Consider the following 27,693-nt stretch of genomic DNA (forward strand, 5'->3'; position numbering starts at 1 on the left):
CTCACACATCCTATATTCTAGTTTATTTTACTATTTAATAGTTGATTAATCTTATATTTAGAAATTATAACTTCCACTTGATCAATTCACTCCTGGCCGTTTGAACCAGTTAAGTAACCCAAAATATGCAGTAAATTATTTTTAAACAACAATTTTCATGTTTTTATATAATAAATTATTTAATTAGACTAAATTTTATTATCTCACAATTAACTTATGTCAAGCCCAAATAGATTAGCTAAAAAAGATTGCTTAACTAACTTTTGTGGCCACTTAGTTTGGGTATTTTCCTTGGTTAATCCTTATTTCATTAGTACATAAAAGTAGAAAACACAGAAAAAAATAAAAAATAAAAAATAGTAAGTCGATAAACTTTGGGATTCCAGAACTAGCGCTTTTTCCAAAAACGTTGGACACAAAAGAGGAAAAGTCTGTCAAAAAGACTTCCAATCAACAAAATGTACACATGATAAAGATCTGCAAACTTTTGATATCACCCCCTGGTAATATCATTGTTGCTGCGGACGTGCATGACCCCTCTTTCTTCGTCCCATACATCGTCGTCGTCCAGCCCAAAACTCTCCCCGAATATCTCGTCCACCTCGCCCTCGTCCGACGAAGACAGCACCGACGACGATCCCATCCAGCTCCGGAACCCGGCGTTCACTCTCCTCTCCATCTCATAAGGCGGCACCGCGCTGGCCGCGAGCATCTCCATGCCCACCGTCCGGCTGCCAAAGTGCTGGCCCTCGTCCATCACCACCGCCGCCTTTCGGTGCAAGAAGAAGGCCGTGATCCCAAACAGGAGAACCAGCCCCCAGCACACCACCTCGTAGCACCAGAAGAGGGCGATCGAGCAGCCCGTGTCGAGGGTGACGATGCTGGAGCCCAGGAAGAGCGCCATGAGGATGGCGGCCACCATGAAGCTCAAGTTGAGAGTGGACAGGCAGCGCACGCCTCCTGGGGGAGCTTGATCAAGAGCTAGCAAGAACTTCAAAGGAGAGGTTACCTCGCTTGGAAGCGCAGCAGCTGTTCTCCACGACTCTCACCATGAAATGCCGCTTTGGAGCTGCGTAAGCCACCACGATTCCTGGCGAGAAAAAAACCATCAATGGGATCCAAAGAACTTTTGCAAGCTTACCAGATGCTAGATACACCACGGCCACCGCGAAGAAAGCCGCGGTAGGGAGAAAGATGACCATCCAGAAGTAGATCCTGGCCTCCTCCTGGGTGAGGAGATAGGCGGCGCGCGATTCACCGAGCGAGGCTGCTGGCAATGGCGTCAAACGTTTCCTGGAGCACGAATGCCACTGCCCTACCTCGAAAACCATCGCGGTCATGGCGACCCCAGCGACAAACACCGCGGTTCCTAGAACAATCGTCGCCCACAGGAGCACTGGCCTCGCCAGGTTGTCCCACACTTTGTTTCCCACGGGCAGGCTCTCGTAATCCTCCCTCGACATGAAAGCCTGCTTCAGAGCATCCCCTGCTGCCTTCCTCATCCTGATCTAAATGCTAGAAACTCTAGAATCGCTCGCCTGTTTCTACAAAATCCTTGCGTGAATCACCAGCAGCAAGAGCGCGCGGAGATCTCCCTCTCCCTCCTCGCTCATGATTTTCCCCAAGAACCCTAAAATTCGGCCTTGAATTTGCCATGTGTCACGAGACAATAGCCGTTGGATGTGGGTTGATCCGGCGGCTGACAAAGTGGATGGAGCAAATGATCTAGGGCTCTAATGTAGGGTTTTAGATCGATCGCGCTCCCATTTGTCACAGCGATGGCGCCAGATCGTGGCGCAAATAGGCGATTGGATGTGCGGTCCAAGCCCTTGAAGAAGAATGGATTGGAGCGGGCGAGGAAGCAAGCGTCGCTGGGCAGGCAGATTCGCGACATTCAGCGCCTGCTGAAGCTGGTATTGTGCTTGGATTGCTCGCAGCCACCGAGGATTTCTCCTCCCCTCTCTGTCTCGCAGAATCTCTCGCAGGAAGTGCGGCAGGCCCAGGAGAGCCGCTTGAAGCAGCTCAAGGACAATCACAATCCAGGGCTGCAGCCCTCCCGCGTCAAAGTGGATCGCAACATCTCCAAACGCTACAAGCAAGTGAAATTCGTCGGTGAGTTTTCTAGCTTGCGCGATCGATCCAATCACACGAGCGTTGTTGTTCCAATGTGCCTAAGGTAGAGCGAAGAAAGGTCGAGAGGGGATTGAGGCGTGCCGAGAAGGAACTTAAGAACGCTCCCGATGAGAAATCCAAGGACGAGGCCGCTGCCAAGCTCCAGCAACTAAAGCAAGACCTGGAATACATCAAGGTTAGTGCCATTTCAATCTTTTCTCCTGAAATCCTGCCACTTTTCTTGAGCAGTTCTTCCCAAAGAGCGAGAAGTACGTCTCTTTGTTCATGGAGAACGCCGACTCACACGCGATTGCTCGTCGGGAGAAGTTGCGAGAGACGATCCATGCTAATATTGCGGCAGCCGCCGCCGCTGGTGTGGAGCTCGAGGAAGAAGGTATGAGCTTCCTTAGATTCCTTCTTTGCTACCAAGAATCTCTCTCTCTCTCTCTCTCTCTCTCTCCGCTAACAAGAAACCATTTCTTTCAGAGACTGGTAGCGAGGAGGAGAATGACTCCGCGGTGGACATGAGCGAGGATGACTTCTTTGCGAAAGAAAACAGCGACGATGGCAATGACGAGGAGCAAGAGAATCCCATCAGGTAATCTAGTGTTTTGGATTTGGATTGTCCTCTCTTTTGGTTTTTTCTTGGCTGACAAGGAGTTTAGCAGTTTACCAAACACTAGCACAGCGACACAATCAAACTCAAACCCCGTACAAACACACCATCAGACTGCGACGCGACCGGTAAGTATTTGTATCGATCGAAAAAACGCTCTCTCATCTGGCGTACATTTTCTGTCTCTCAGTCGACACAGAACAAAAGGAAAATGGAACAGCATAACGCCACCACCACCCGTGGATCCACTGTCCAAGATGCCACACAGGACCACACAAGAGTGGCAGTGCCTGGGAATCTAGGAGGAGAGAAAGAGAAACGCAAGAGGAAACGTAAACGTCCCAAAAAGAAATAAAGGAGTACCTCTCACTTGAATTCTCGCGTCTTCTTCTTATTTTTATGCCCTTGCGAGCTTTGCTATCTGATCATCACCGGTGGAAGCCGGTGACCCGCGTTGTCGTGTCTTGCAGCACCGCGAGCGCAAGAGTCGCTTCCTTTGTGATCCATCCACCGCAAGCACTTGAGCTCCGAGTCTCTGGCGGGAACGCTCGGCGAGGACGCCAGGCCTCTCTTCCGGAAGTCGAAGAGTCTCATCGGGCTGGCGGGGACGCTGGACGCTCCGTTGGTCTGGCCGGTGAGATGCCTATGCCGCAGCGATCCAACCATGCCCGGCTGCCTGGTGTGAGCGTCCTCCAGCCTCAGCGGGCTGCTGCAAGCCAGCATTGCTCGTCGCGTCTGGATGTCCGAGAATCGTATGGGACTGGCTGCCAGGCTTCCGGGGGGGCACCTCATGTCGAGCCACGTTACTATGTCCTCGAAGACCATGTCGATGTTCTCGTCGGGCTCTCCGGACGTGAGGCCGTGCCACATACCGGGGTAGATCTTGATGGCTTTGTCCAGGCTCCCGGCCGAGTCGTAGAGCTCCTGGCTGATGGCCGGGTCCGTGACGACGTCGTTCTCTCCGTGGAGCACGAGAAATGGGAGCTTCACCTAGAAAAGAGAAAGCTCGCCAGCGATACGATGCGATTTAAGAAAAGCTTGGAAGGTGGTCGTACCTCATGGAGCTGACATTCAAGATTGAGACTTGTGTAGAGCATCTCCACCGCTGTCCGCAATCGTGGGCGGCCTTGATAGACGTAAGGGTTGTCTCGGATCTGGAAAACAAGCTCATGACGTTAGGTGGACGAGTTATAGTTCGATCGCTTGCAAGTCGTAAGCGAAGGAAAAGAGAAAAGCTTGAGAGAGATGAGTATCTCTTACCTCCTCTCGTTTCACAGGATCTTTAAAGGCTTGGCCGATCACGTCTTTGATGGGGACGACCTTCCAAGTCGGGATCGTGCGGGCCAGCTTCACGAGGACGCGAATTAGCAGTGGATGCGGCTTCATATTCTTTGATATCTGCGACAAAGATAGTGTAAACTTTGGAGAAAATCACGAGCTTTGTTTTGTTTATACCTTGCACATTGGAGCCACCAGGATTGCCCCGTTCCATTCGCCTGGAGTCTTCTTCTGGACGAGGAGCGCCACAGCGCCTCCCATGGACTCGCCGTAAAGAAAGCATGGCTTCCTTCTATACTCCGGCCATTCTATGGGATCCAAAAGTGTTGACGATGAAATAACAATTCCATGGAGGTTTCTCACCTCGGACGTTCTTAAAGAACACGATGCAATCGTCCACGAGATCGTCGAAGCTGCGAATGTAACATCTCCGCCCCTCAGATCTTCCATGGCCTTCATAGTCGATTCCAAACACCGCGTATCCAGCTCTTGACAGGCGTTGTCCAGTTCCTGGATAAAGATGAGAATTTATCACTGCCGACCTCTAGCGATCAATGCCTCGATACCTTTCATGAATCGGCTGCATTCCATTCCATATCCTAGGAGCACAAAGAGCGATCCAAGAACGCATATTTCAAGGAAGATCTCGGTAGAACAGGAAATATTTCGCGTTACCGTGGCAAAGAAAGACCAATCCCTTGACATCCTGGCGCAGCGGGATCCATCGGCAAGTGAAAAGCCTCGTGCCTCTGGAATTGTAGATGAATTCCTGCACAGAAAGGGAGAAAGATCCGGATTAGAGCTCGTCCTGGCCGAGAAATCACACCTCCGTGTAGCTGACACGATCGGCTTTCATCCCTGACATTGCCGGGCGCCCGCTCGCCCGATCTGCCGATTCGATTGCCGCAATGCGGGATCCGGAGAGGCTCCCAGGCAAGGCGCTCGTGATCTTGCCCGGTTCTTGCTCCAAAACCCAAAATATTAAATCCTCCACCGTGAATTTTGTGGACAGCGGCGACGCTAGGCGGGAGCGGCGCCGCTAGTCTCTATAAGTCTCCTAGCGGCGCCGCTAGAGTGTTCTACACAATAGGGACTATGTACCGGCCATAGCGCACAGTTAATGAATGAGAGTTGTTGACGAGGATATATGTGAAGGGAGGTTGGTTCTTATTCTCATCCGGACGTGTCCTATTCCAACGGGTGCGATGCTGACCTTATACCATACCGTGATGCTCTCCTTGCGACGCTCCAACAAGAGAGTTCCATCATTGAGTACAGAATTCACATTGACATAGACAATTCATCCACCCTAAATTGAACCATGATAATATGAACAAAAAATACAGCTGAATGTATCTCCAATACCCAGTACCATAAATATGCACGTCTTTTGCACCTCCTTTTTTTTCTTTCATTGCTGTAAGAGGCAACAACAGTGCTGCTGTGCTACCCATTTGGCATCATTTAGTGAATCATAAACAAAGCTATATATTTAAAATCCTAAAGATTACACATTCAGCCCAGGATTTAATCCCTGATCTCTGATACCATGTTGAAAACTAAGGAAGAAGAAAGGAGGAAGAGGAGGAAGACGATGAGCCCCCTGATCTGAACAATAAGATTCCTTAAATTTAATTTTTTTTCTTGAGGGCAGAATAGAATAAGATATCAGGATCTAGGGCTTAGGAACTAGGTGGAAGGCCAGCTATACATTTTAGACTACCATGCAAGACTGGATAGGCTATTGAGCGTGCTTGTGGCAGAATCTATGCCAAACCTGAAGAGGACAGGGTTGATTATATAATACATAGACTCATTGACGACCAAATGAGTCCTGATATGCAGAAGCTTAATAAAGGTAAGCATTGGCACGGTTGGAGAACTTTTTCGAGATTTAAACAAAAGAGAGTTTTTGGCAACTTCCAGGGGTCCATGTTTGTTTTATGGATTTTGTTTTAATATTTCTTCTTGGTTAATAATAAATTTTTGCATTGTTCATGATTTCCCAGGCATAAAATGAGCATGTATAATGATGTTAGTGTACAGCAAAGATTAATTGGCACAGGGATGAGGTTAGATTTTAATAGTGGTGTCAACCAGCATTGATAAAACTCCTACTTAACAAAGATTTATCTCACCAGAGAATATTCACACAAATATCCGATTTAGGGCTTTGGGAACTAGGGCAGAAGCTATGGCGCACTTGGGAGGCGGTGCTGAGGCGCACGCCCGGTTCAAGCAGTACGAGTACCGCGCCAACTCCAGTCTGGTGCTGACGACCGACACACGGCCGCGCGACACTCACGAGCCCACAGGTGAGCCGGAGAGCCTCTGGGGTAGGATAGATCCTCGGCGGTTTGGGGATAGAGTAGATCACGGCAAGCCGCCGGAGCTCCTCGAGAAGAAGGCCAAGGCCAGCAAGCGCAAGGAGAAGGAGAATCAGGACGATGTGCTGCGGCGGCCCAGCAAGCGATCAAAGGGGTCACAGGAGGAGAGTGTTTTGTCGCTGCAAGAAGAGGGAACTTATCGCCCAAAGACGAAAGAGACGCGGGCGGCATACGAGGCACTGCTCAGCACGATCCAGCAGCAGTTTGGGGACCAGCCACAGGACGTGCTGCGTGGAGCGGCGGACGAAGTGCTAGTGGTGCTCAAGAATGACAAGATGAAAGACTCTGACAAGAAGAAGGAGCTGGAGAAGCTGCTCAACGAGCTTAGCCAGGAGCGATTCAACCAGCTCGTGAATATCGGGAAGATCATTGTCGACTTCTACGATGGTGGTGACGCTGGCGGTGCTGCCGGGGAGGCTCTGGATGATGATATCGGCGTGGCTGTGGAGTTCGAGGAGGAGGACGAGGAAGAGGAGAGCGATGTTGACGAAGTCCAGGAGGAGAGTGAGAACGAGGAAGATGGTCAGGAGACGAACGAGGCATCAGCAATGCAAATGGGAGGCCTCGATGACGAGGACATGGAGGAGGCGGACGAAGGACTCAACGTCCAGGATATCGATGCGTACTGGCTCCAGCGGAAGATCACTCAGGCGTACGAGGAGATTGAGCCTCAGCACAGCCAGAAGCTTGCCGAGGAGGTTCTGCAAACTCTTGGAGAGGGCGATGAGAGGGACGTGGAGAACAGGCTCGTCATGCTCCTGGACTATGACAAGTTTGGGCTCATTAAGTTGCTCCTCAAGAACAGGTGGAAGATTGTCTGGTGCACTCGGCTGGCCCGATCGCAGGACGATAAAGAGAGGAAAAGGATTGAAGATGAGATGACGGAGGGAGGTCCGGTTTTGTCGGGAATTCTGGAGCAGCTCCACGCTACTCGAGCGACTGCGAAGGTAATGTATTTACATATTCTTGTTCCTTTCTTATCTAACGAGATCGAGCCTTTGCAGGAGCGGCAAAAGAATCTGGAGCGTAGTATCCGTGAGGAAGCGAGGAAACTCCGTGAAGAAGGTGGTGACGGAGAAAAGGATCGAAGGCCGGAGAGGGAGGTCGTCTTGGAAGGAGGATGGCAAGGCCAGCGGCAATTTCTCGACTTGAAAGACCTGGCGTTTGAGAAGGAGGGCCTGTTCATGGCCAACAAAAAGTGCGAGCTTCCGGAGGGCACTTACAGGACGATGAAGAAAGGATACGAGGAAGTTCATGTTCCTGCCATGAAGGTGAAGCCAATGGAGGAAGGTGAAGAGCTGGTGAAGATATCGGACTTGCCGTCTTGGGCTCAGCCTGCATTCAAGGAGATGAAGACGTTGAATCGCATCCAGAGCAGAGTTTATGAGACGGCTCTCTTTACTCAGGAAAATATTCTCCTTTGCGCACCAACAGGCGCTGGCAAGACCAACGTTGCGTTGCTCACCATTCTTCAAGAGCTTGGTTCGAAGCAGGAGTCGGATGGTACTTTTGATCTCAGTCACACAAAGATCGTCTATATTGCTCCGATGAAGGCTTTGGTCGCTGAGATGGTTGGGAATCTTCAGAAGAGACTGGCGGACTATGGTGTTGTAGTGAAGGAGCTCACTGGAGATCAGTCGCTTTCTCGGCAGCAAATTGAAGAGACGCACATCATCGTAGCGACTCCGGAGAAGTGGGATATCATCACCCGAAAATCAGGCGACAGGGCTTACACTCAACTTGTCAAGCTGGTTATCATCGACGAAATTCATCTGCTGCACGATGGCCGTGGTCCAGTTCTGGAGAGTATTGTGGCTCGAACACTTCGCCAGGTTGAAACAACGCACGATATGATCAGGCTGGTGGGCTTATCCGCGACACTGCCGAATTACGTGGACGTGTCCATGTTCCTGAGGGTGGACAAGTCGAGGGGCCTGTTTCACTTCGACAACAGCTTCCGGCCGGTCCCTTTGAGTCAGCAGTACGTTGGGATATCCGTGAAGAAGCCGCTTCAAAGGTTCCAGCTCATGAACGAGATTTGCTACGAGAAGGTGTTGGCTGTTGCGGGAAAGAGCCAGATTCTCATCTTTGTGCACTCTCGGAAGGAGACGGCAAAGACAGCAAAAGCTATACGGGACTCGGCGCTCACAAATGATACTCTAGGGAAATTCTTGAAGGGAGACAGCGCTAGTAGTGAGATCCTGCGGACCGAGGCGGAGAACGTGAAGAACACGGACTTGAAAGGCCTTCTGTCGTACGGTTTTGCCATTCACCACGCTGGAATGGCGAGAGCCGACAGAACTCTTGTGGAGGAACTTTTCGCAGATGGGCATATCCAGGTGCTGGTTTCGACTGCGACTCTAGCTTGGGGAGTAAATCTTCCGGCCCATACCGTTATCATCAAAGGGACTCAGGTGTACAATCCCGAGAAAGGTGCTTGGACGGAGCTAAGTCCCATGGACGTGATGCAAATGCTTGGGCGTGCTGGACGGCCTCAGTTTGATAGCACTGGCGAAGGCATTATCATCACTGGCCATAGCGAGCTCTCGTATTATCTTTCACTGATGAACCAGCAGCTTCCAATCGAAAGTCAGTTCATCTCCAAGCTGCCGGACAACCTCAACGCCGAGATTGTGCTTGGGACCGTGCAAAATGCGAGGGAGGCTTGTGCGTGGCTTGGCTACACGTACTTGTATATCCGGATGCTGCGGAACCCACTGCTTTATGGCGTCAACCCAGAAGTACTCGAGACTGACGAAACATTGGAGGAGAGGAGGGCGGACTTGGTAAGCACTTTTAGTAATAGAAAATCTGAAAACGTTACTTAACCTTGTTTTTGTAGATTCATACTGCGGCAACAATTCTGGACAAGAACAATCTGGTGAAATATGATCGAAAGAGTGGCTATTTCCAGGTGACGGACCTTGGCCGAATTGCTAGCCATTACTATATCAGCCACGGTACAATGGCCACGTACAATGAGCACCTAAAGCCAACGATGGGAGAGATCGAACTGTGCCGGTTGTTTTCACAAAGCGAAGAGTTCAAGAATGTTGGGGTCAGGGAGGAAGAAAAACTTGAGCTCGCCAAGTTATTGGACAGAGTTCCAGTACCTGTCAAGGAGAGTCTGGAGGAGCCGTCCGCCAAGATCAACGTACTGCTTCAAGCCTACATATCGCAGCTGAAGCTTGAAGGCTTCTCTCTCTTCACAGATATGACGTTCATAACACAGGTAAGAGAATTGGACTTGACTTTACTTCAAACTAACGTGCGCATGGTTTTGCAGAGTGCCGGACGGTTGATGCGCGCATTGTTTGAGATTGTTTTGAAGCGGGGCTGGGCTCAACTGGCTGAAAAGGCTCTCAACCTTTGCAAAATGGTCCAGAGGAGAATGTGGAGCACGCAGACACCGTTGCGGCAGTTCAAAGGCATTCCAATCGATGTTCTCACCAAGATTGAGAAGAAGGATTATGCGTGGGAGCGGTATTATGATCTGACATCGCAGGAGATCGGAGAGCTTATCCGCATTCCGAAACTTGGAAAGATGATCCACAAGTTCGTTCATCAGTTTCCAAAGCTGGAGCTGAGCGCACATGTTCAACCCATCACAAGGTCCGTGCTCAAGGTGGACCTGACCATCACACCGGACTTTCAGTGGGACGAGAAGATTCATGGCTTTGTGGAGCCATTTTGGGTCATCGTGGAGGATAATGATGGCGAGACCATACTTCACCACGAGTATTTCCTACTCAAGATGCAGTACGTGGAGGATGACCACAACCTGAGCTTCACAGTTCCGATTTTTGAGCCGATGCCGCCGCAGTATTTTATCCGTGTCATCTCGGACAGGTGGCTGAAAGCGGAAACTGTGCTTCCGGTTTCTTTCAGGCACTTGATTCTGCCCGAGAAGTATCCACCTCCAACGGAGCTTCTGGACCTGCAGCCTCTTCCGGTCACAGCTTTGCGGGAGCCTTCTTTTGAAGCTCTCTACCAGCAGTTCAAGCACTTCAATCCTATTCAGACCCAGGTGTTCACGGTTCTCTACAACACAGATGACAACGTTCTTGTTGCAGCGCCAACAGGAAGCGGAAAAACTATCTGTGGAGAGTTTGCCGTGCTACGCATGCTGCAAAAGAACGCGGACACAGGAGGTGGTAAATGTGTCTACATTGCTCCGAAAGAAGCTCTTGCGAAGGAGCGGTTTGAGGACTGGGAAAAGAAGTTCGCCGACTTGAAAGTTCAAGTGGTGCAGCTGACAGGGGAAACTGCTATGGACTTGAAGCTTTTGGACAGAGGCCAGGTGATTATCAGCACACCAGAGAGGTGGGATGTGTTGTCACGAAGGTGGAAGCAGCGGAAGCAGATCGGACAGGTTAATCTCTTCCTGGTAGATGAGCTTCACTTGATCGGTGGCGAAGGTGGTCCGGTTCTGGAAGTTATTGTTTCTAGAATGCGTTATATCTCGAAGCAAGCAGGAGACAAGATCCGGATAGTCGCACTGTCGGCGTCACTGGCTAATGCCAAGGACCTGGGTGACTGGATCGGAGCCAGCTCCCACGGACTTTTCAACTTCTCTCCGGCTGTGCGACCAGTTCCACTCGAGATCCACATTCAGGGAGTCGACATCACGAACTTTGAAGCTCGGGTTCAAGCGATGACGAAGCCAACTTTCACAGCCATTCTCCAGCATGCTAAGGGTGGAAAACCGGCCTTGGTTTTTGTTCCTACGAGGAAGCATGCACGCTCTACTGCTTCCGACCTCGTTCTCTACGCGCTGGCCGGCGGGAACAGCTTCTTGCAGTGCACTGAGAAGGATTTGGAGCCCCTCCTGGAGCGGATAAGGGATCCCGAGCTCAAGGAGACTCTGCAAGGTGGTGTCGGATATCTCCACGAAGGCTTGTCTCCAACCGAGCAAGAGATAGTTGGGGAACTCTTCAGTGCCGGAGCCATTCAGGTGTGCGTTGCAAGCAGCTCTATGTGCTGGGGGATGACACTTACTGCGCACCTCTTGGTGGTCATGGGGACGCAGTACTACGACGGCAGAGAGAACGCTCACACAGACTATCCTATTACGGATCTTCTGCAGATGATGGGGCGTGCAAGCAGGCCTCTGGTGGACAGCTCTGGCAAGTGTGTCATCTTATGCCATGCTCCTCGTAAGGAGTATTACAAGAAGTTCCTGTACGAGCCTTTCCCCGTGGAGAGCCACTTGGATCACTACATCCACGACCATCTCAACGCAGAGATAGTGGTGCATACCATCGAGAACAAGCAGGATGCAGTGGACTACTTGACATGGACGCTCATGTACCGGAGGCTGACTCAGAATCCAAACTACTACAACCTTCAGGGCGTGAGCCATCGGCACCTTTCGGATCATCTCTCCGAGCTGGTAGAGTCGACTCTCAACGATCTGGAGTCCAGCAAGTGTATCGCAGTGGAGGACGATATGGAGCTCTCGCCACTCAACTTGGGAATGATCGCGTCCTACTACTACATACGATACACTACCATTGAGCTCTTCAGCAACTCTCTGACTGCAAAGACGAAGATGAAAGGCTTGCTGGAGATCCTGGCTTCTGCGTCCGAGTACGCTACTCTTCCCGTGAGACCTGGCGAGGAGGATATCGTCCGAAAGCTTGTCAACCACCAGCGCTTCTCGGTTGACAAGCCGAAGTACTCGGATCCACACCTCAAGGCCAACGCGCTGTTGCAAGCTCACTTCTCCAGGCATCCCGTCCCGGGTAATCTGGCTATGGACCAGCGTGAGGTGCTGCTCCAGGCAATCAAGCTTCTCCAGGCCATGGTCGACGTGATAGCCAGCAACGCTTGGCTCAACCCGGCGCTTGCAGCCATGGAGATAAGTCAGATGGTAACGCAGGGACTGTGGGAGCGAGACTCGGTGCTCCTGCAGCTCCCGCACTTCACCAAGGATCTAGCGAAGAAGTGCAAGGAGAGGAACGTGGAGACGGTGTTTGATCTGCTCGAGATGGAAGACGGGGAAAGGCGGGAGCTGCTGGGAATGGACGACTCGCAGCTGCTAGCAATCGCTCGGACGTGCAACCGGTTTCCAAACATCGATATGGCTTTCGAGGTGCTGGACGAGGCAGAGGCGACCGTGGGAGAGCCAGTTGCTGTTCAGGTGACGCTGGAGAGGGAAGTGGAAGGAAACGAGGAGGTTGGAATCGTGGAGGCTCCCAGGCTTGCAAAGACGAGGGAAGAGGGGTGGTGGCTAGTTCTCGGCGACACTGCGAACAATGTGCTGCTGGCGATCAAGAGGGTGACACTGCAGCGGAGGAACAAGTGCAAGCTGGAGTTCACTCCGCAGGAGGCGGGTGTCAAGAACTATAAGCTCTACTTCATGTGTGACGCATACCTCGGTTGCGATCAGGAGTACGACGTGACCATCGATGTCAAGGAAGCTGCCGGCGGTGGTGAAGCGGGAGAAGTTCGTGCAATGGAAGAGTAAGGATTCGGTTTTTCAATGTATTTTTCTTTCTCATTGAATGCTTGTTCTCGCAGGTAGGCGGCGGTGAAGCGGGTTGTGCAATGGAGGAGTAAGACTTCCTCGTCTCATCGAATGCTTGTTCTTGCAGAAGTGAAGGACAACTAAACTAGTCGTGTGTATCATGTTTTCTTCGGATCCAAGTACTCTAAAACAGGATTCTACCACCGACGTGCAAGGTTTATTTGAGGCCTGTGCTGCATTTCGTTTGTGACAGTAGCCCCGGGACGCCTGGTCGTGCACAGCTTCGCATTTCCCCGCCATGCCCAGGCTATACTTGTTGCTGCAGGAAGAAGAGATGGAATAATATTGACAGACTGACCAAGATTGACTACCGATGACTGTGAGGAGCGAAAGTATTAAACACAAGAGAAAATTCTTTCCACTACTTCACTCCCACAAGCTCCTTAGCTCTCGGACTCAAGAGCAAAGGGTATGTCAACTCGCCAAGGGACATCACAAGACAACAACATCCACAACGATGCCGGCTTCTTCACGCCAGTGATGATTCCCAAAGGCTGTCAAGGTTGTACACCATGCCCTTATCCCTGAGCCATCATCAATCGTGCATTTTGCCCAGCAATTGCCATGTTAAAGAATTTTCTTTGGTTTGCTTTAGAATACTTAACATTGCCCTATTTCATTCCTTAACCAGACCGCGAAGGAGACGATCCTCCACATGGCAGCCAAGGTATGCCACCTCCGCTCGATAATCTTCCTTTTAAGTATGCCGTTCTATATGTACAGCATCGACCGGCTAGAAACGAAACTTGACCGGCTAGCAGACATTGTGGAGTCGAGAATGGGAGCTAACAAAGGTCAATTGGGACCTGTCCGAGGAACGAGGCATTTTTATGGGAAGGAAAGTTGAAAGACTTTGTCCGTTGCATTGTTCACGACAATGTATCACAAGGGTGCCGAAGATGGCATGGTACTTGGTTTATTACCTTTTTAAGTTAGTCCATCCAAATAATCAAAAAGTATAAAGAAAAGAGGCATGGCCTTTTATCCATCCACAACCGACGCAAAAGAGCGTGTTCACGGCTCCTCCCTCACAAGGCCGACGCGAGCTTGTGCCACTCGCTGTGAAACCACCCGCTTTGATCCACTCGCTCGTAGGTGTGAGCTCCAAAATAATCGCGCTGCGCCTGGACGAGATTCGCGGGCAGTCGCGAGCGCCTGTACGTGTCGAAGTAGGCCAAGCTCGCGCTCATCCCCGGGGTGCTGATCCCGGCATTGATCGCCAGCGTCACCACTTTCCTCCAGGCGCCCTGCCGCTCCACCATCTCGGTCGCAAACTCGGGATCCATGAGCAGATTAGCCAGATCCGGGTTGCGGTCGTAGGCCTTTTTGATCCGGTCCAGGAACACCGCCCGGATGATGCAGCCCCCCTTCCAGATCCGAGCCAGCTCGCCCAAGTTGAGGTTCCAGCTCTTCTCCATGCTCTTGGCCCGGATCAAGTTCATGCCTTGGGCGTAGCTGCAGATCTTGGACGCGTACAGCGCCTTCCGGACGCCGTCGATGAGCTCCTTCTTGTCGACGTTGCTGGGAGCCAAGATGTCCGACACCCCGAGCTCCTTGAAGTTCTTGGCCGCCGCCACTCTCTCCTCCTTGAGGCCGCTCAGGAACCTCGAGTCGAGCGACGCCTCGATCGTGGGAGCCGCCACCGAGAGCTCCGCGGCCTGCTGGACGGTCCACTTCCCGGTGCCTTTCATGCCCGTCTTGTCCAGGACCTTGTCCACGAGCTCGCCATCGCCCTTGTCGTCCTTGACCGAGAAGATGTGGGACGTGATCTCGATCAGGAAGCTCTCGAGCTCGCCCTTGTTCCACTGCGCAAAAGTCTCGTGGAGCTCCTTGTTGGTGAGGCCACCCACGGACTTGAGCACGTCGTAGGCCTCGGAGATGAGCTGCATGTCGCCATACTCGATCCCATTGTGAACCATCTTCACGAAGTTCCCAGCTCCACCAGGGCCAACGTAAGTCACGCAGGGGCCATCGTCCACCTGAGCAGCGATCTTCTTCACAACATCCTCTATGTACTTGAAAGCCTCCACGGCTCCACCGGGCATGAGAGAGGGGCCATAGCGAGCGCCCTCTTCGCCGCCAGAGACCCCCATTCCCAGATACAAGAGCCCCTTCTGCCGCACGGCCTCGGCCCGGCGCTCGGTATTCTCGTACCACTCGTTCCCCCCATCGATGATGCAATCCCCGGGCTCCAGGAAGCTCGACAGCAGCTCGATCGTCTCGTCCACCGGGCGCCCGGCCTTGACCAGGATTATGATCACGCGCGGCTTCTGGAGCGACGCCACGAACTCACCCGGATCCTTGAAGCCGTAGAGCGGGAGATTGCCCTCGCGCGCCGCGCGATCCACCGTGTCGTCGACCTTGCTCGCCGTCCGGTTGTAGACGGAGATGGGGAATCCCTTCTCCGCGACGTTGAGCGCCAGATTCTGGCCCATCACGGCCAGCCCCGCGAGCCCTAGCCGGCTGCCGCCCTGATGCCCTAGAGACGCCATAGCTGGAGGAGGAGGAATGAGGAACAGGGCAAGGAGACCCTTCTTCCAGCTTTATAGCGTGGACACGCATTGAGGTCCCGTGTTCGAATTGTGGACTGGTAGGTTTCACGGATTTTGAATTCAAAAAAGCTCCGCGGGACATCGGCCGTCCAATGAGGTGGCAGATCGAACCGCTCTGTGCGTTCCACGTGGCACGAGTCATTAGGTTATTATTTTGTTTTGTACATAAAATCAAAAGTTATTCCTCTTCTTCCTTCTTTTCTTCTTCTTCTTCTTCTTTAGAACGATTAGTTCGTCCGGATCAATGCTATTTACACCTGTACATAGCATATATGGATGGATATGGAGGCTATCTTCCTTTCCCCGCAGTCACACACAGCCTTGTTCCAGAAGCGCTTGAGCAACGCGGAGAAAGCTCGCAATGTTTGCACCGTAGACTAGTGACCTGATCCAAAAACACTGCGTGAGTTTTGCCGTGATTGAATTGCTAGTCAAAACAAAGAAAGTAAGCCGTGAATGGCTTGAGCTAGAAACTGTGAGAGGTTAGAGTTAACGAACGAGCTAAGCGAGAGGATGAGTTGCAAAGGAGAGAAGAAAACTTGCTTACTCTGGGGCTCCTCTGGGAAATCCATACTCGTTTGCCACTCCCAGGCACTTCAGGTACATCGTCCTGACGAAATCCTACACAAGAGGGATACAAGTTTAGACGCAAGTTTCACAAACGAATGACGTGCCTGGAGTTGAGCGTCGATTGTTTCCGCTGAGAGTTGAATGCAGCTGCTGTTTTGCATCGCCTCCAGGTCCGTAATGGCCACCTGGTTTGCCGCAACACATGAACACGTCAAACAAAGTGACCTGGAAGGTACAAACATTACCCCTCCGGCATTCGCAGCTTTGCTAGGCGCAATGAAAATTCCAGCCTTGCGAATCACCTCCGCAGCCTCCGTTGTGCACGGCATGTCGGACCCTGACAAGAGTAACTAGACAATGTTAAAAGAAAGAAGGCAACCAAAGAGACCTTACCTTCGATGAGTACTTGACATCCCGCATTGACCAGCGCCAAAGCATCTGAATGATTGATCTCGTTTTGCGTCGCGCAAGGAAACGCGAGATCGCATTTCTCTCCCCACGGTTTCGCGTCTTCATAGAAGCGTGCTTTCGAGTACCTCTTTGTGTACTCCCTGTTTCAGGATCGAAAATCGAATGCTTAGACATGAGCTCAATAGAATGTACCGCAAGCTTTTCCGTTGGAACTTGATTTCTTTTATCAGAGCGAGTTTGATATTGTCGAAACCATCGTCGTCTAGCAAGTAGCTCTTAGAGTCTGCCAAAATTGCAAACATCGGTTACTATTATCTTGAAGAGCAGACTAGACCTGATACGGTCACGGGAACTGCACCGAAGTTGATGAGTTTTTCCAATGCGTGCATAGCTACTTTCCCAGATCCGCTTACAACGCACCTAAAGCAGATTACATCGCTAAAGCTCAAAGCTCTTGTAAACAAAATATTTACCTTAGGCCCCTTAGATCCTTGTTCAGATCAGCCAAAAGAAACTTCGCAAAATAAACCTGAAACCGTTCAAACCAGGTCACCGAAGAACAAAAGTAAAAAAGATAGCTACTTACCAGACCATAACCCGTGGCAGCAGTCGCTATGCTTCGAATGTTTCGACTAGCCCACCCTGCTGAAGACAGCTGCAGTTATCAGAGATCAGTCCAGAGGCCAAAAAAGATTACAGAAAATGCAGATTACAAAGCAAGCATACGTCAAAATGGCCTGTTAGACGACGATACTGGCCGAAAAGATATCCCACTTCTCTGGAGTTGACACCAATGTCACCAGTAAACACGTCCTAGAAAAAATAGTTTTAGTCAAATAAATATTCTGAGCACAAAAAGACGATGACAACCTGATGAGCCTTGATGTGGCGATAAAGCTCTTCCATAAAGCTCTGACAAAAACGTAGAACCTACAAACTTCACACTGCCATGAATTTAGGCCACATTCTAAAACATACAAAAGCCTAACCTCGTTATCACTCTTCCCTTTGGGATCGAAATCACTTCCACCTCTTGCACCACCCAGATTGAGCGGTGTCAATGAATGTTTCAACGTCTGCAGCCGCACGGAATTAGAATCAATAAAGCTTACGAGAGAGAAAATGTTGGTCACTCACTTGATCAAAAGCCAGAAACTTGATGATGCTTAAATTCACAGACGGATGAAATCTCAAGCCACCCTTGTATGGACCAAGAGCTTGACAGAAATTTACCCTGAATCCTCTGTTCACGTGAATTTCACCTTTGTCATCCATCCACGGAACTCTGAAAATGATGATACATTCCGGCTCCAAAAGCCGCTCCAGGACATGAGCGTATCTATTGACAGCCGAAAAACAATCAGCTCTAAGCAAAAACACTTTTGAAGCTTACTGTGGATACTTGGTAAGAACAGGTTCCAAAGTATGCACAACTTCGTGTACCGCTTGGATGAACTCTGCTTCATTTGGATCTCTTCTTGCCACACCCTCGATTATAGACTCGGAAGTTCGTGATAGAAGAGCTTCGCCATGCAAGACAATGTGATCTTATAAGAGAAGCAATCAAAGTGGAAACAAATCGAGTACCTTTGATATAAACTGGACGCTCGAGCATTCCATGTCCCTTGTCTCTAGACGCTGCTTGCAATCGCAGTGCTTCCTTGTGTAGCAAACTGTTGTTGTGTTCTTCGAGAGCACTCATTTGCATGTTGCGGCTGCCCTCGTTCCCATAGGGATTCCTTCTGTGCTTGCGGCCAAACTCCTTGCAAACGCGGCAAAAAATTCGAGGACTCCCCTCCTGGAGCGCAACGTAGGCCCATTTGTAAGTGTCGGCCCATTCGTCCCTCCATTTCTTCACCACTTTCTTCTTCCGGGGAGCCTGTTGCTGCCCCTGCTGATGATCTTCCAAAATAATTTCTCGTGTCAGCTCTAAATCGCTGGAAATATCGAACTGATGAGGGAGAATCTCTCACCTTTGTCCTGCTGCTCCTGCTGAGCGGCCTCCTGGAGCGACAATGCGCTGCTGGAGCTCGCGCCATGCAGCGAGCGCTCGATTTGCTCGTGCTGCTGCTGGAGCTGGACGAGCGCCTGCGTGTCGAATCCTCCGTGCTCGTCCTCGGCTCCAAGCTCCAGATCGATGTCGTCCATCGCGAATCCCAGACCTACACTGGCGCCATGCCGCACTGAATTAGGTCTCCTGAATCCGCCATAGCCGAGAATGTCGCTGTACGTTATAGTGACGGAATATCCGTGCTCGTTTGGTTTGCTGATAAGTTTTGGTTGAGTGGGGACTCTACCTGAGAATGTGCTATGGATCCTTGTCTTTAATAGGAATCCTGTTGTTTACACTAGAAAACTCATCTCACTCGCTAGAGATTGTAATATCAATGTAGCAAAGAGAAGATGCCGACTTAAAGATCTGGTGTCTTGGACTGCGTTTGCGCAGAATGGGCATCTGCAAGATGCTTGGCATCTTTTCCAGACTATTCCAGTGCATAACACGGCAACTTGGAATGCAATGTTAAATCCTTTCGCCAAAGCTGGGTAGAAGATTTGTTTATCTCAAGGAGAATTTGAAGATGCCAAGAATCTTTCGGTGCTTGGAATGCCAGAAGACAGCCTCGTTTGCTGGCAACACTATCTTACTGGTTACGCTCTTCATGGAGACATTAATGCAACAAAAACAAAAACAAAAAACATTCTTCTCGGAAGCCATGCTCTTTTCCAAGGAATGGGGATATTGAGGCAACCACGTCTTTTGTCAGTGTTATGCCACAGCTTGATCTTGTTTCCAGGACCACTCTTTTAAACACGTATACTGAACATGGTTCTTTTGAGATGATCAACATAGTGATAACTAAGCTTCCAAGGTTTTAATCTAGTTGCTGTGAATTCCATGCTTGGGGCATTTTGTAAAGATTTCTTTGGTGAAATGGCTGTAAAAGACATAGTTTCGTAGATGACCATGTTGTTTGGGTTTACAAGTTCCAAGCCTTTGAAGAGTGTTGCTGCCTTTTTTATTTCTGTTTACTATTATTTATTAAACTTAAATATTTTAGGATATATTCATTTAGACAAATTATGTATTTGTAATTTATAAACTTTCCTAAACACTTCAGTTTATGTGATGATTAATATTAATTTTGTGTCTAAACACATTTGATTATATTTTAGATATATCAAAAACAAGAAAGACGCCTTATACTTAAATATTAGGTTTCAAGAGTCGATCAGCCCATTCTTGAGGGACTCCAAAGCCATGAAACTGTAGCACGAACTCTTTCACAGCCTCGTTCACCAGCAAATCAAGAAGTTAGTAATGAAAAAGTATTTCCAAAGAATATCTTGACTAGTCCATGGAGAAAGAAAGAAAGAAGGAAGAATTGCGTCTACCTCTTCTAAATCCATTGACAGAGAGATCCTCGGCAAGGCAGAGAAAACCGCAGCGCCATTGACGTCCCCCTCGATTGCCAAATGCCTGAGGTAAAACAACTCAAAACTCTTATTCCATCCTTTTTAGTTGCTGGAGCTTGGCAGAGGCCTCGTCCTTGGATTTCTCATCGGGAAAGTCTACCTAGCAGGTATTTTGCTCTTCGCAATGCCGCTCCCTCGAATGCGATCGATCAAGCCATATCTGCCACGGCTTTCGTCCAGGTAAGCGATCGCGTTGAGTAATGGAGTGATTTTCTTTTTTTTCTAGACGATCCAGAGAGATTTAAAGTACCTCTCCGATCCGGATCGAAACACCAGGCGAAAGGCATTGGAGCGCGTTGACAAGCTTATTGGGCCGAGTCTCGTTCTCCAGCCATGCTCCAGGTATTTTTTTCTTTCGCCTTTCTATCTCCCAAGCAAAAACCAAAGTTTGTTAGATTGTTTGTACTGAAACTGGTCCCTTCACGACCCCGTAGAGAGCTGTCGAGTCGAGATGTAGGATTTTAAGTTCCAATGCTTCTGTGCTAATTTTGATGCAGGTGGAGCAAACAACCTTTGTGATAGTTCCTGCAATAGCTGAGCGGCTTTCCCTTTGTTTGGATCTGGAAAACTTTGTGACAGGGCAACTTCCAGTGCTTGAACATTCCGAAGAGATACGTCTAAGTTTAATCAACTTGCTCAGTGCGATAATTTGTCAATGCTCAGTGGAGAGTGTTCCTGAGTTCTCTGAGCACATAGCAAGGGTGAGTTCAGTCTTAGTGGTTTTTTCTTTTGTGTTCCAATTGGCTGCTTTTGCAGGTAATCTGCGTGACGTTGTTGGATTCGTTTCACGAAACTAAAAAAGCTTCTTGTGTGCTGCTGTCTTGACTATGCAGTCGTACAGGTGTTATAGGTGAGAATGCAGATGCTATACTGAACGCACTTCCAAATATTTTGTATGCTCACTCAAGATGTTGAAAAAACGTTTCAAAGGTTTTCGGTTGTATCTGCACTCAGTGACGTTGTTTTGTGCAGGTTGTCAGCTCGTATGCTTGCCCAACACGTTGCTCCGGGCGTCAAAGCGGTCATTCTGATACAGTGAGAACGGCACATAAGCATTTTCTTTTCTCTCCCTGCGACCACGACATAGATATATTTACGAAACAAGAAAAGACTTTCCAACGCACGACAATCAAAATGGCCGCTCACCAGAACGCTGGCTTGATCGTCAGTAGCAACATTAATTCCCGGCCAAAAACATAAGTTTCTTAGAAGAAAGAGAAGAGAAGAATGCTCCTGCCCACCTCACAGCAACATTCATATGATTTCTATACGAGAGCCCAAGCAAAAGGGTTCAAGCCTGCGTCGCACACAAGATAGGAGATACGAATTTGGAAGATATGTTACCTGACAGCTCGGACCCCGTGAACACACAAAGATGGCAAAAGAAAAATAAGAAACCCTAAAATTGAAAGCCGGATAAGAGGTATGGAGGCGGCGTGGATCGGGCTAGAGGAGGACGGGGGTGGGAAGGCACTGCTCTTCCCTCTGCACAAATCCAAGCACCTCATGCTGGATGGCATCGCAGCGCACTGGGGGCTGGACCCGTGCACGCTCCGTGCCGCTGACTTGGCGCTGCTCAAGGACGCCGAGGGCAACTCGGTCTTGTCCCTGGATCAGATCACCTCGTTGCTCTCCTCGCAGCTCAGTCACTCGCAGCTGGGCGACGGCCTCTCGCAGCAAACCCCTCTTGTCATCACTGGCAAGCGCCGCCGCGATTCCCTCTTTGAAGCCTCGGACACATTTCACGAAACGAAAGTGGGCAAAGCGCTTGCCGAAGTGGAAGCCAGGAAACAGGAACTCGACCGTCGCAGGCGGATGAATGCAGCGAAAAGTTACGCCATGAAGGAGGAGTTGTACCAGCACAAGAGAGTTCACAAGTACGTCCTGAAGCTTATGGGCAATTCACCGCCAACTGTGGCGAACGCGCCTCTTCTGCAAGAAAAGGTGGGGAGCATGATTGGCGCGGTGCACCTCGTCTCTCGCCAATCGCCGCAGCCGCCGAGCATTGAGAGCCGCACGGGGATGGCGACTCTCATCAGGCCGAATGGCACCTGCTGGACAGCGCTGGGCTGCGTTGTGCCAGCGTCCAACAGCAGCAAAGGTGCCGACGACGCCATCATGGTCAAGTTTCGGGATGCCCCGTGGTTCGAGTGCAAGATCAGTGCTACTTACAACGATTCGGTGGCGTGCCTGGAGCCAGTTGATGGCTCCCTCAATCTAAGCTTCGACACCTGCATGTGTGCGGAGAAATGGCGTTGCGAGTTGAAGTATGTGGTCACAGTGAGCAGCTACTCGGTGTGGCCGGATCTCATCATGGGCGTCGTAGTTGGCGAAGGGGTGATGATGCCGTGTTCGACTGTCACCGAGCGGGGAGCTCCAGTTTTCCTTTCTTGCGGATACCTTGCTGGAGTTGTGGTGGCTCCTCAGCTTGGGCGATACCATAAAGGAGGGGTGAGGACGAGTAAGGGCAGGGAAGTGGAGCTCGCGCCCATTGCAAAGGTGCTGGAGGAACTGGGGAAATCAAAGTACAAGAGCTACCTTGAGGGTGAGTTTGTAGTTATACTACTCTTTTTTATCATTCGCTAGCTGCATATGTATTTTAGGTGAGACGGATATGATTATGGTTCTCAAAAGCCGCCAGCAGATGCTGGTGGAGTTTGCTCCCATCTCCTGGAAGCTACCAGAGCAGGAATGGAAGGATAATCATCCTCTGGAAGGTTTGTGTAATGCGTCTTCGTTTTACTTGTTCCTGAAAGCGTTTGTGGTTTTTGGTACAGAGTTTGCTGAGGCTGCAAAGTCTGTAAAGGGTAGACCGTTGATACCCGGGAAAGCTCCCAGAGGGAAGCTGCGGACGAGGGAAGAGTCGAAGGCGATTAAAGAGAGAAAAGAGTTGGAGGCAAGACAAGTATTGGCAGCGAGAAAACAAATGGTGAGGACAGTTTATGGAGGCGACGAATGAAGGAATTGTCGTGGAGTGAAATAACTAGTGTTCTGCAAACACTATGGTAAGATTAAGCTAAGTATTTTACTTATTCCCTTGAGGCTTTGTGAATTTGGGCTGAATTACGAAATGGTCCTGTTTTTTTTTCAATATTTGTTATAAACATTCTTGAAAGTGTTATTATTTACTGTTGTATTTAAAACAGTTAAATACATAGTAGTTTACAAATTATACTTTATAAAATTTATATTAATTAATAATAGAAATAAATTACATTTATATTAATTAATGATCTATGTTTGTTATTTTATTTTATCATATTTTTATTTTAATTTTATAATGTAATATTTTTAGTGATAGTGGATATACTTAAAATACGCTTGAATATTTTGGGATATTCTACCATCTAATGGTTATTATTCATTTAGATTAATCTTGTATTTACATTTTATAAAACACTAAAACACTTTTTCATATATTCTATTTTATTCTACCATCTAATGGTTGATATGTAATAAAATTAATCTTTAATTTATAAATTATAAATATGTTTATGATTATAGCCTTTCAAGCTAAATACAATAAACATTTTTGGGCTTAAAAGATGAGCTTTATAAATAATGCTTTAACACTTTAAAGTGTGAAAGAGTAAAGTTACACCATAAAAATAAAGACTCACAATATGGTTATTACAAGGAAACTGTTCAATTACTTAGAAATGCAATTACATGCTTACTCAAAAAGTTCATTGTTAAACATAATACAGATTCATCAATCAAATGCAAATTTTGGAAAATTCACCAAACTTCATTCCAAAATATAATTATTAAAAATAAATGGCTTGTCTTTATGCCCATAGCTGTGTGATATATATTCATTTAGCTTCATATCTACTTCTCTTCTAGTAAAACTTTCAAAATTCTTAATTGAATCACATATTAATTAATTGGGTTAATAAATAATATTAAATAGGATTGAGACTACTATTAGGCAAATCAAGTGTTATTGTATGCAATGGATACCAAATTATTTTGATATTATATACAGCTTACTTAAAATTAAATTATTATTGATATAGAAATATTCTTAATTATTTATATTAATAAAGGACTAAGATTCATTTAATATTACAATCCCAAGCCTCTAAACTTTAAGATTAGGAAATAGTGGGTGATATACCTAAACTGAGTTTGAGTTCATTTTGGATTGAATTTTGTCAACTTTATATAAGTAGATATCAGTTATAACTATCATTCAATATGTAATTTTGCTATTATAATTTTTTTGGATGAAATGAACTATTACTTTTTGTATTCATACAAAATATGACTTAATGTACTAGATCACCCTAGATCTATAATAGAGTAATACTGCAAATATAATTACAAAGACTTTTATTTGAGTAATAAAAAATTACAATTTTTTTTAATTAAAAAAAGTATATTATGAATATTGGGTGGTCTAGATTCAATCCAAATCATATGTTCATATACTAAATTATTAAAATTAATGTATTTATATATATTTACATGCATATCTATAATAATAAGGAAGAGTTGCTGAGGTTGCTAGATCCAATCAATGGCAGCTGATAAAAGGGTAAATTTCAAAAAGTTATTTTCTTAACTATGTCTTACTGAAATATTTTAATAAAGTTTTATCCTCACCAATATTATCTACCAGAACTTATATACCCATTAAGAATTTAGCTTTAAGTTGTAAATTACTCTATTTTTACTTTTTATGTGATCATATATAGAACCTTCAAGTAAAATTAAAAACCTATGTGTAAATTGTGATTTTAATTTTAGAGCACTAAAAAGTTATTCTCAATTAAATTGGCCTGGACATCTTCACCTGACTTCAAAACCAAGTAGAGATTGATTAGGCATAACTAATGTGATTTACTGTAATATGAAGATAATACTAATAATTCCAAAATACTTTATAGATAAATATAGTAAGTTTTAAAATGTTAGTGGTTTCGTAATTCTCTTTATGAGGAAGTTGTTTATATATTTAGCCAATAGCTTCGTGACACGTCGGCTCTACAATGTCATAGCGTGTTTTGCCCTGCTTGATGAGCGCCCTCCAGGAGGAGCTACGATATGGCGCTGCTCCCTTCCACCAATCGCGATCTACAATATGACAATGCCAAGCTTAGGCGGCGCTCGGCCATTCGGGTACGTTTTCTTGCTCTCCCGCTGGATCTAGCTCGATTTGTCGTGCCCTGAGCTGCCGACGATTGAAATGGATCGAAATCTCCGGGATTTGGAAGCATCAGTGGCAATTGGGCCCGATCCGTGAGAGAATGCGTCGCGCTTCTTCAATCCAGCATTGTAGGGCTAGGTTTTGATCTCTCTCCGGCCTTCCATTGACTGTTTTTTTTTCCCTCTCGATCCTTCGAGTTTGTTTGTTTCCTCTTTATATAAGTGTGCTTTGGTTTTTGCTCTTTTCTTTTCACTGTAGATTTTTTCTCTCGAGCTCTCAACGTTTGTGTGTCATTTTTTCCTAGCCATTTTGTTTCTCATTTATTGTTTTTATCGATGTGTTTGGTTTTCTTTCAGGTGGTAGTACGAGCTCTCTTCTCAAGTGGAGTACGAAGGAGGTGCTGCTCGTCATGCGGGCTAGGACAATTACTCGCACTGCTCATGTTGATGGGTCTCGGGTACCTTGCATTCCTCCAGCCGGATCAATCCGGTCACACAAACAACAAGAGTTTGCTGCGGAATCTAGGGGGATACAATGGCCACAGGTGGATGAAGGACAGTCCTTTCCTCAAAAAGTTTTGGAGCACACACAGGCTCCCGAACTTACCACCAAAGCTCCGGCTCGGCCTGCTTCGACAAGTCAGTAGCTCCGGCAACTCTAGCAACCATCAAGAGAACGAGGTGAAGCTGCCATTTATCGCGGAAAGAAACAGCCCCGAGGAGCTCGTGTGGATAAAACGCCAAGCTGCCGTGGTCGACGCTTTCAAGCACGCGTGGAATGGTTACAAGCAGTTCGCTTTGGGATTCGACGAGTTGCAGCCAGTGAGTAGAAGAGGTATAAATGGTTTAGGAGGGATTGGAGCCACCGCGATCGACGCTTTAGACACCGCTATGATCATGGGACTAGACGACGTAGTAGAAGAGGCCGGGGGATGGATAGAAAAGGAGCTCGCGAACAGGTTTAGCCACCAGGGACAGGTAAACTTGTTTGAGACAACCATACGAGTGCTCGGAGGACTTTTGAGTGCGTACCATCTAAGCGGAGGTGACACTTCGGTGCCTGGTATAGACGGGAGTAAGAATGGAGTTGCTCTCTCGCCCGGACCGAAGCCCGAGGTCTATCTGAAGCTAGCGAAGGACTTGGGAGACCGGCTGATGGCCGCTTTTGAGGCGAGTCCGTCGGCGATTCCATTCTCGGACGTGGTTTTGTCGGCGAGAAGCGCTCATCCGGCTGCCGGTGAGCGTGGAGCGAGCAGCACGTCGGAGGTGACGACTTTGCAGCTCGAGTTTTGGTACTTGAGTAAAGTCACAGGTGATCCCAAGTATGGAAAGGCTGCAATGCGCGTCTTCGAGCACATCAAGGGACTCCCTAAGCTCGAGGGGCTGGTTCCTATTTACATGAAGTAAGTAAGCTTCTCTTTCTCTCTCTCTCTCTCTCTCTCTCTCAGTTACTAATAAGGTGAGTGTTTGCTCTTTGCAGCCCGCATTCTGGAACGTTTCAAGGGAACAACATAAGACTCGGCTCGAGAGGGGACAGCTACTACGAATATCTGCTCAAGGTCTGGATCCAACAGGGAGGCGTTGGCGATGGACAGGATGTCCAATATCTTCGAGATATGTACGACGAAGCAATGGCGGGGGTCAAGCACCTTTTGGTCGCGAAGTCAGTACCAAATGGCCTCACTTTCATAGGCGAGCTTCCGAGTGGAAGAAACGAAGATTTCAGTCCGAAAATGGATCACTTGGTACGTTTACGTTTCGCATATAGCGCTGTCTTGTTTACTTTTGAGACTGATTCTGCTTCTCCTTGTGCAAGGTATGCTTTCTAGCCGGAAATCTTGCTCTAGGAGCAACTCGAGGATTTCCCGAGAAGGATGCCAAGGAGTCCGGATTCTTGAGCGAGAAGGACGTGCAGGATCTGGCCCTTGCGAAAGAGCTAGCTAGAACTTGCTACGAGATGTACAACGTGACTACTACCGGACTAGCTCCCGAGATAGCTTACTTTAGAACTGAGGTAAAGTCTGCCAAGCCTTCATCCTCTTCTTTTCTTCGCTGTCCTCGAAGAGTTTAACACCGGCTTGGAACAGGGCGATCACACGGAAGGCATGGATGGCGGCAAGCCTAACGCTCAATACAAAGAGGACATCATCATCAAGCCTCTGGATCGTCACAACCTTCTTCGCCCCGAGACGGTGGAGTCTCTTTTTGTATTGTATAGGATAACTGGCGACTCGATGTAAGTTTTTCTTCCTTTGGAGCGTCTCAAGAGCTTCTCTCTCACTCTTTGCTTACTTCCAGGTACAGGGAATGGGGATGGAAGATCTTCCAAGCCTTCGAAGCTCACACCAAGATCAGCACCGGTGGCTACAGCAGCATCGACGATGTCACGGTCGCGAATTCTTACAAGCGAGACAAGATGGAGACGTTCTTCCTGGGAGAAACGCTCAAGTACTTGTTCCTTTTGTTCGGGGAGGACGATGTTTTGCCGCTCAGCTACTTCGTCTTCAATACAGAGGCTCATCCCTTGCCAATTACGTGGGAAGGAGCAAACAGCGTTCTCTCATGAAAAAGAATGAAGAAATTTTTTTTCCTTCCTCTTGCCCCTTTCGCCTT

The 27,693-nt window shown here is 48.3% G+C and overlaps 7 protein-coding genes across 8 annotated transcripts; 3 read left to right on the plus strand and 4 right to left on the minus strand.

The window, feature by feature from the left end:
* Positions 1 to 360: 360 nt before the first annotated feature.
* LOC9634330 lies at positions 361 to 1,621 on the minus strand. Its single transcript, XM_002966705.2, has 3 exons — positions 1,142 to 1,621; positions 1,010 to 1,090; positions 361 to 960 (listed from the first exon to the last, which is right to left on the minus strand). The coding sequence occupies exons 1-3, from the start codon at positions 1,500 to 1,502 to the stop codon at positions 494 to 496; spliced, it is 909 nt and encodes a 302-aa protein (XP_002966751.1). The 5' UTR covers positions 1,503 to 1,621; the 3' UTR covers positions 361 to 493.
* Positions 1,622 to 1,720: 99 nt separating this feature from the next.
* LOC9634331 (rRNA-processing protein efg1) lies at positions 1,721 to 3,103 on the plus strand. Its single transcript, XM_024671324.1, has 7 exons — positions 1,721 to 1,913; positions 1,974 to 2,112; positions 2,181 to 2,308; positions 2,362 to 2,506; positions 2,599 to 2,710; positions 2,781 to 2,856; positions 2,919 to 3,103. The coding sequence occupies exons 1-7, from the start codon at positions 1,779 to 1,781 to the stop codon at positions 3,081 to 3,083; spliced, it is 900 nt and encodes a 299-aa protein (XP_024527092.1). The 5' UTR covers positions 1,721 to 1,778; the 3' UTR covers positions 3,084 to 3,103.
* LOC9652604 (caffeoylshikimate esterase) lies at positions 3,068 to 5,059 on the minus strand. The gene is made up of 8 exons (XM_002966706.2): positions 4,833 to 5,059; positions 4,682 to 4,775; positions 4,573 to 4,605; positions 4,370 to 4,516; positions 4,184 to 4,314; positions 3,989 to 4,126; positions 3,784 to 3,882; positions 3,068 to 3,718 (listed from the first exon to the last, which is right to left on the minus strand). The coding sequence occupies exons 1-8, from the start codon at positions 4,869 to 4,871 to the stop codon at positions 3,146 to 3,148; spliced, it is 1,254 nt and encodes a 417-aa protein (XP_002966752.2). The 5' UTR covers positions 4,872 to 5,059; the 3' UTR covers positions 3,068 to 3,145.
* A 1,122-nt stretch (positions 5,060 to 6,181) lies between these two features.
* Positions 6,182 to 13,234, plus strand: LOC9634332 (DExH-box ATP-dependent RNA helicase DExH12). The gene is made up of 5 exons (XM_002966350.2): positions 6,182 to 7,340; positions 7,398 to 9,179; positions 9,236 to 9,625; positions 9,680 to 12,858; positions 12,916 to 13,234. Exons 1-5 carry the CDS (start codon positions 6,201 to 6,203, stop codon positions 12,917 to 12,919), a joined length of 6,495 nt encoding a protein of 2,164 aa, XP_002966396.1. The 5' UTR covers positions 6,182 to 6,200; the 3' UTR covers positions 12,920 to 13,234.
* Positions 13,235 to 13,802: 568 nt separating this feature from the next.
* Positions 13,803 to 15,485, minus strand: LOC9652605 (6-phosphogluconate dehydrogenase, decarboxylating 1). The gene has a single exon (XM_002966707.2). The coding sequence runs from the start codon at positions 15,412 to 15,414 to the stop codon at positions 13,951 to 13,953; it is 1,464 nt and encodes a 487-aa protein (XP_002966753.1). The 5' UTR covers positions 15,415 to 15,485; the 3' UTR covers positions 13,803 to 13,950.
* Positions 15,486 to 15,592: 107 nt separating this feature from the next.
* On the minus strand, positions 15,593 to 18,794 carry LOC9634333 (NADP-specific glutamate dehydrogenase). Its single transcript, XM_024671283.1, has 16 exons — positions 18,429 to 18,794; positions 18,043 to 18,357; positions 17,849 to 17,978; positions 17,593 to 17,794; positions 17,445 to 17,531; positions 17,326 to 17,385; positions 17,182 to 17,268; positions 17,042 to 17,110; positions 16,929 to 16,984; positions 16,790 to 16,875; positions 16,648 to 16,738; positions 16,438 to 16,595; positions 16,290 to 16,381; positions 16,149 to 16,229; positions 16,022 to 16,095; positions 15,593 to 15,859 (listed from the first exon to the last, which is right to left on the minus strand). The coding sequence occupies exons 1-16, from the start codon at positions 18,601 to 18,603 to the stop codon at positions 15,784 to 15,786; spliced, it is 1,839 nt and encodes a 612-aa protein (XP_024527051.1). The 5' UTR covers positions 18,604 to 18,794; the 3' UTR covers positions 15,593 to 15,783.
* Positions 18,795 to 24,894: 6,100 nt separating this feature from the next.
* LOC9652607 (mannosyl-oligosaccharide 1,2-alpha-mannosidase MNS3) lies at positions 24,895 to 27,675 on the plus strand. 2 transcript variants are annotated; one of them, XM_024671282.1, is made up of 6 exons: positions 24,895 to 25,053; positions 25,438 to 26,483; positions 26,561 to 26,825; positions 26,897 to 27,094; positions 27,168 to 27,316; positions 27,379 to 27,675. In XM_024671282.1, exons 1-6 carry the CDS (start codon positions 24,979 to 24,981, stop codon positions 27,644 to 27,646), a joined length of 2,001 nt encoding a protein of 666 aa, XP_024527050.1. In that variant the 5' UTR covers positions 24,895 to 24,978; the 3' UTR covers positions 27,647 to 27,675. The 2 variants fall into 2 exon arrangements, with proteins under 2 accessions (XP_024527050.1, XP_002966399.2); XM_002966353.2 differs by lacking the exon at positions 24,895 to 25,053 and adding an exon at positions 25,060 to 25,209.
* Positions 27,676 to 27,693: the final 18 nt, after the last annotated feature.

The sequence above is a fragment of the Selaginella moellendorffii genome, unplaced genomic scaffold, assembly GCF_000143415.4.
Source record: "Selaginella moellendorffii unplaced genomic scaffold, v1.0 SELMOscaffold_7, whole genome shotgun sequence".
NCBI lineage: Eukaryota > Viridiplantae > Streptophyta > Lycopodiopsida > Selaginellales > Selaginellaceae > Selaginella > Selaginella moellendorffii.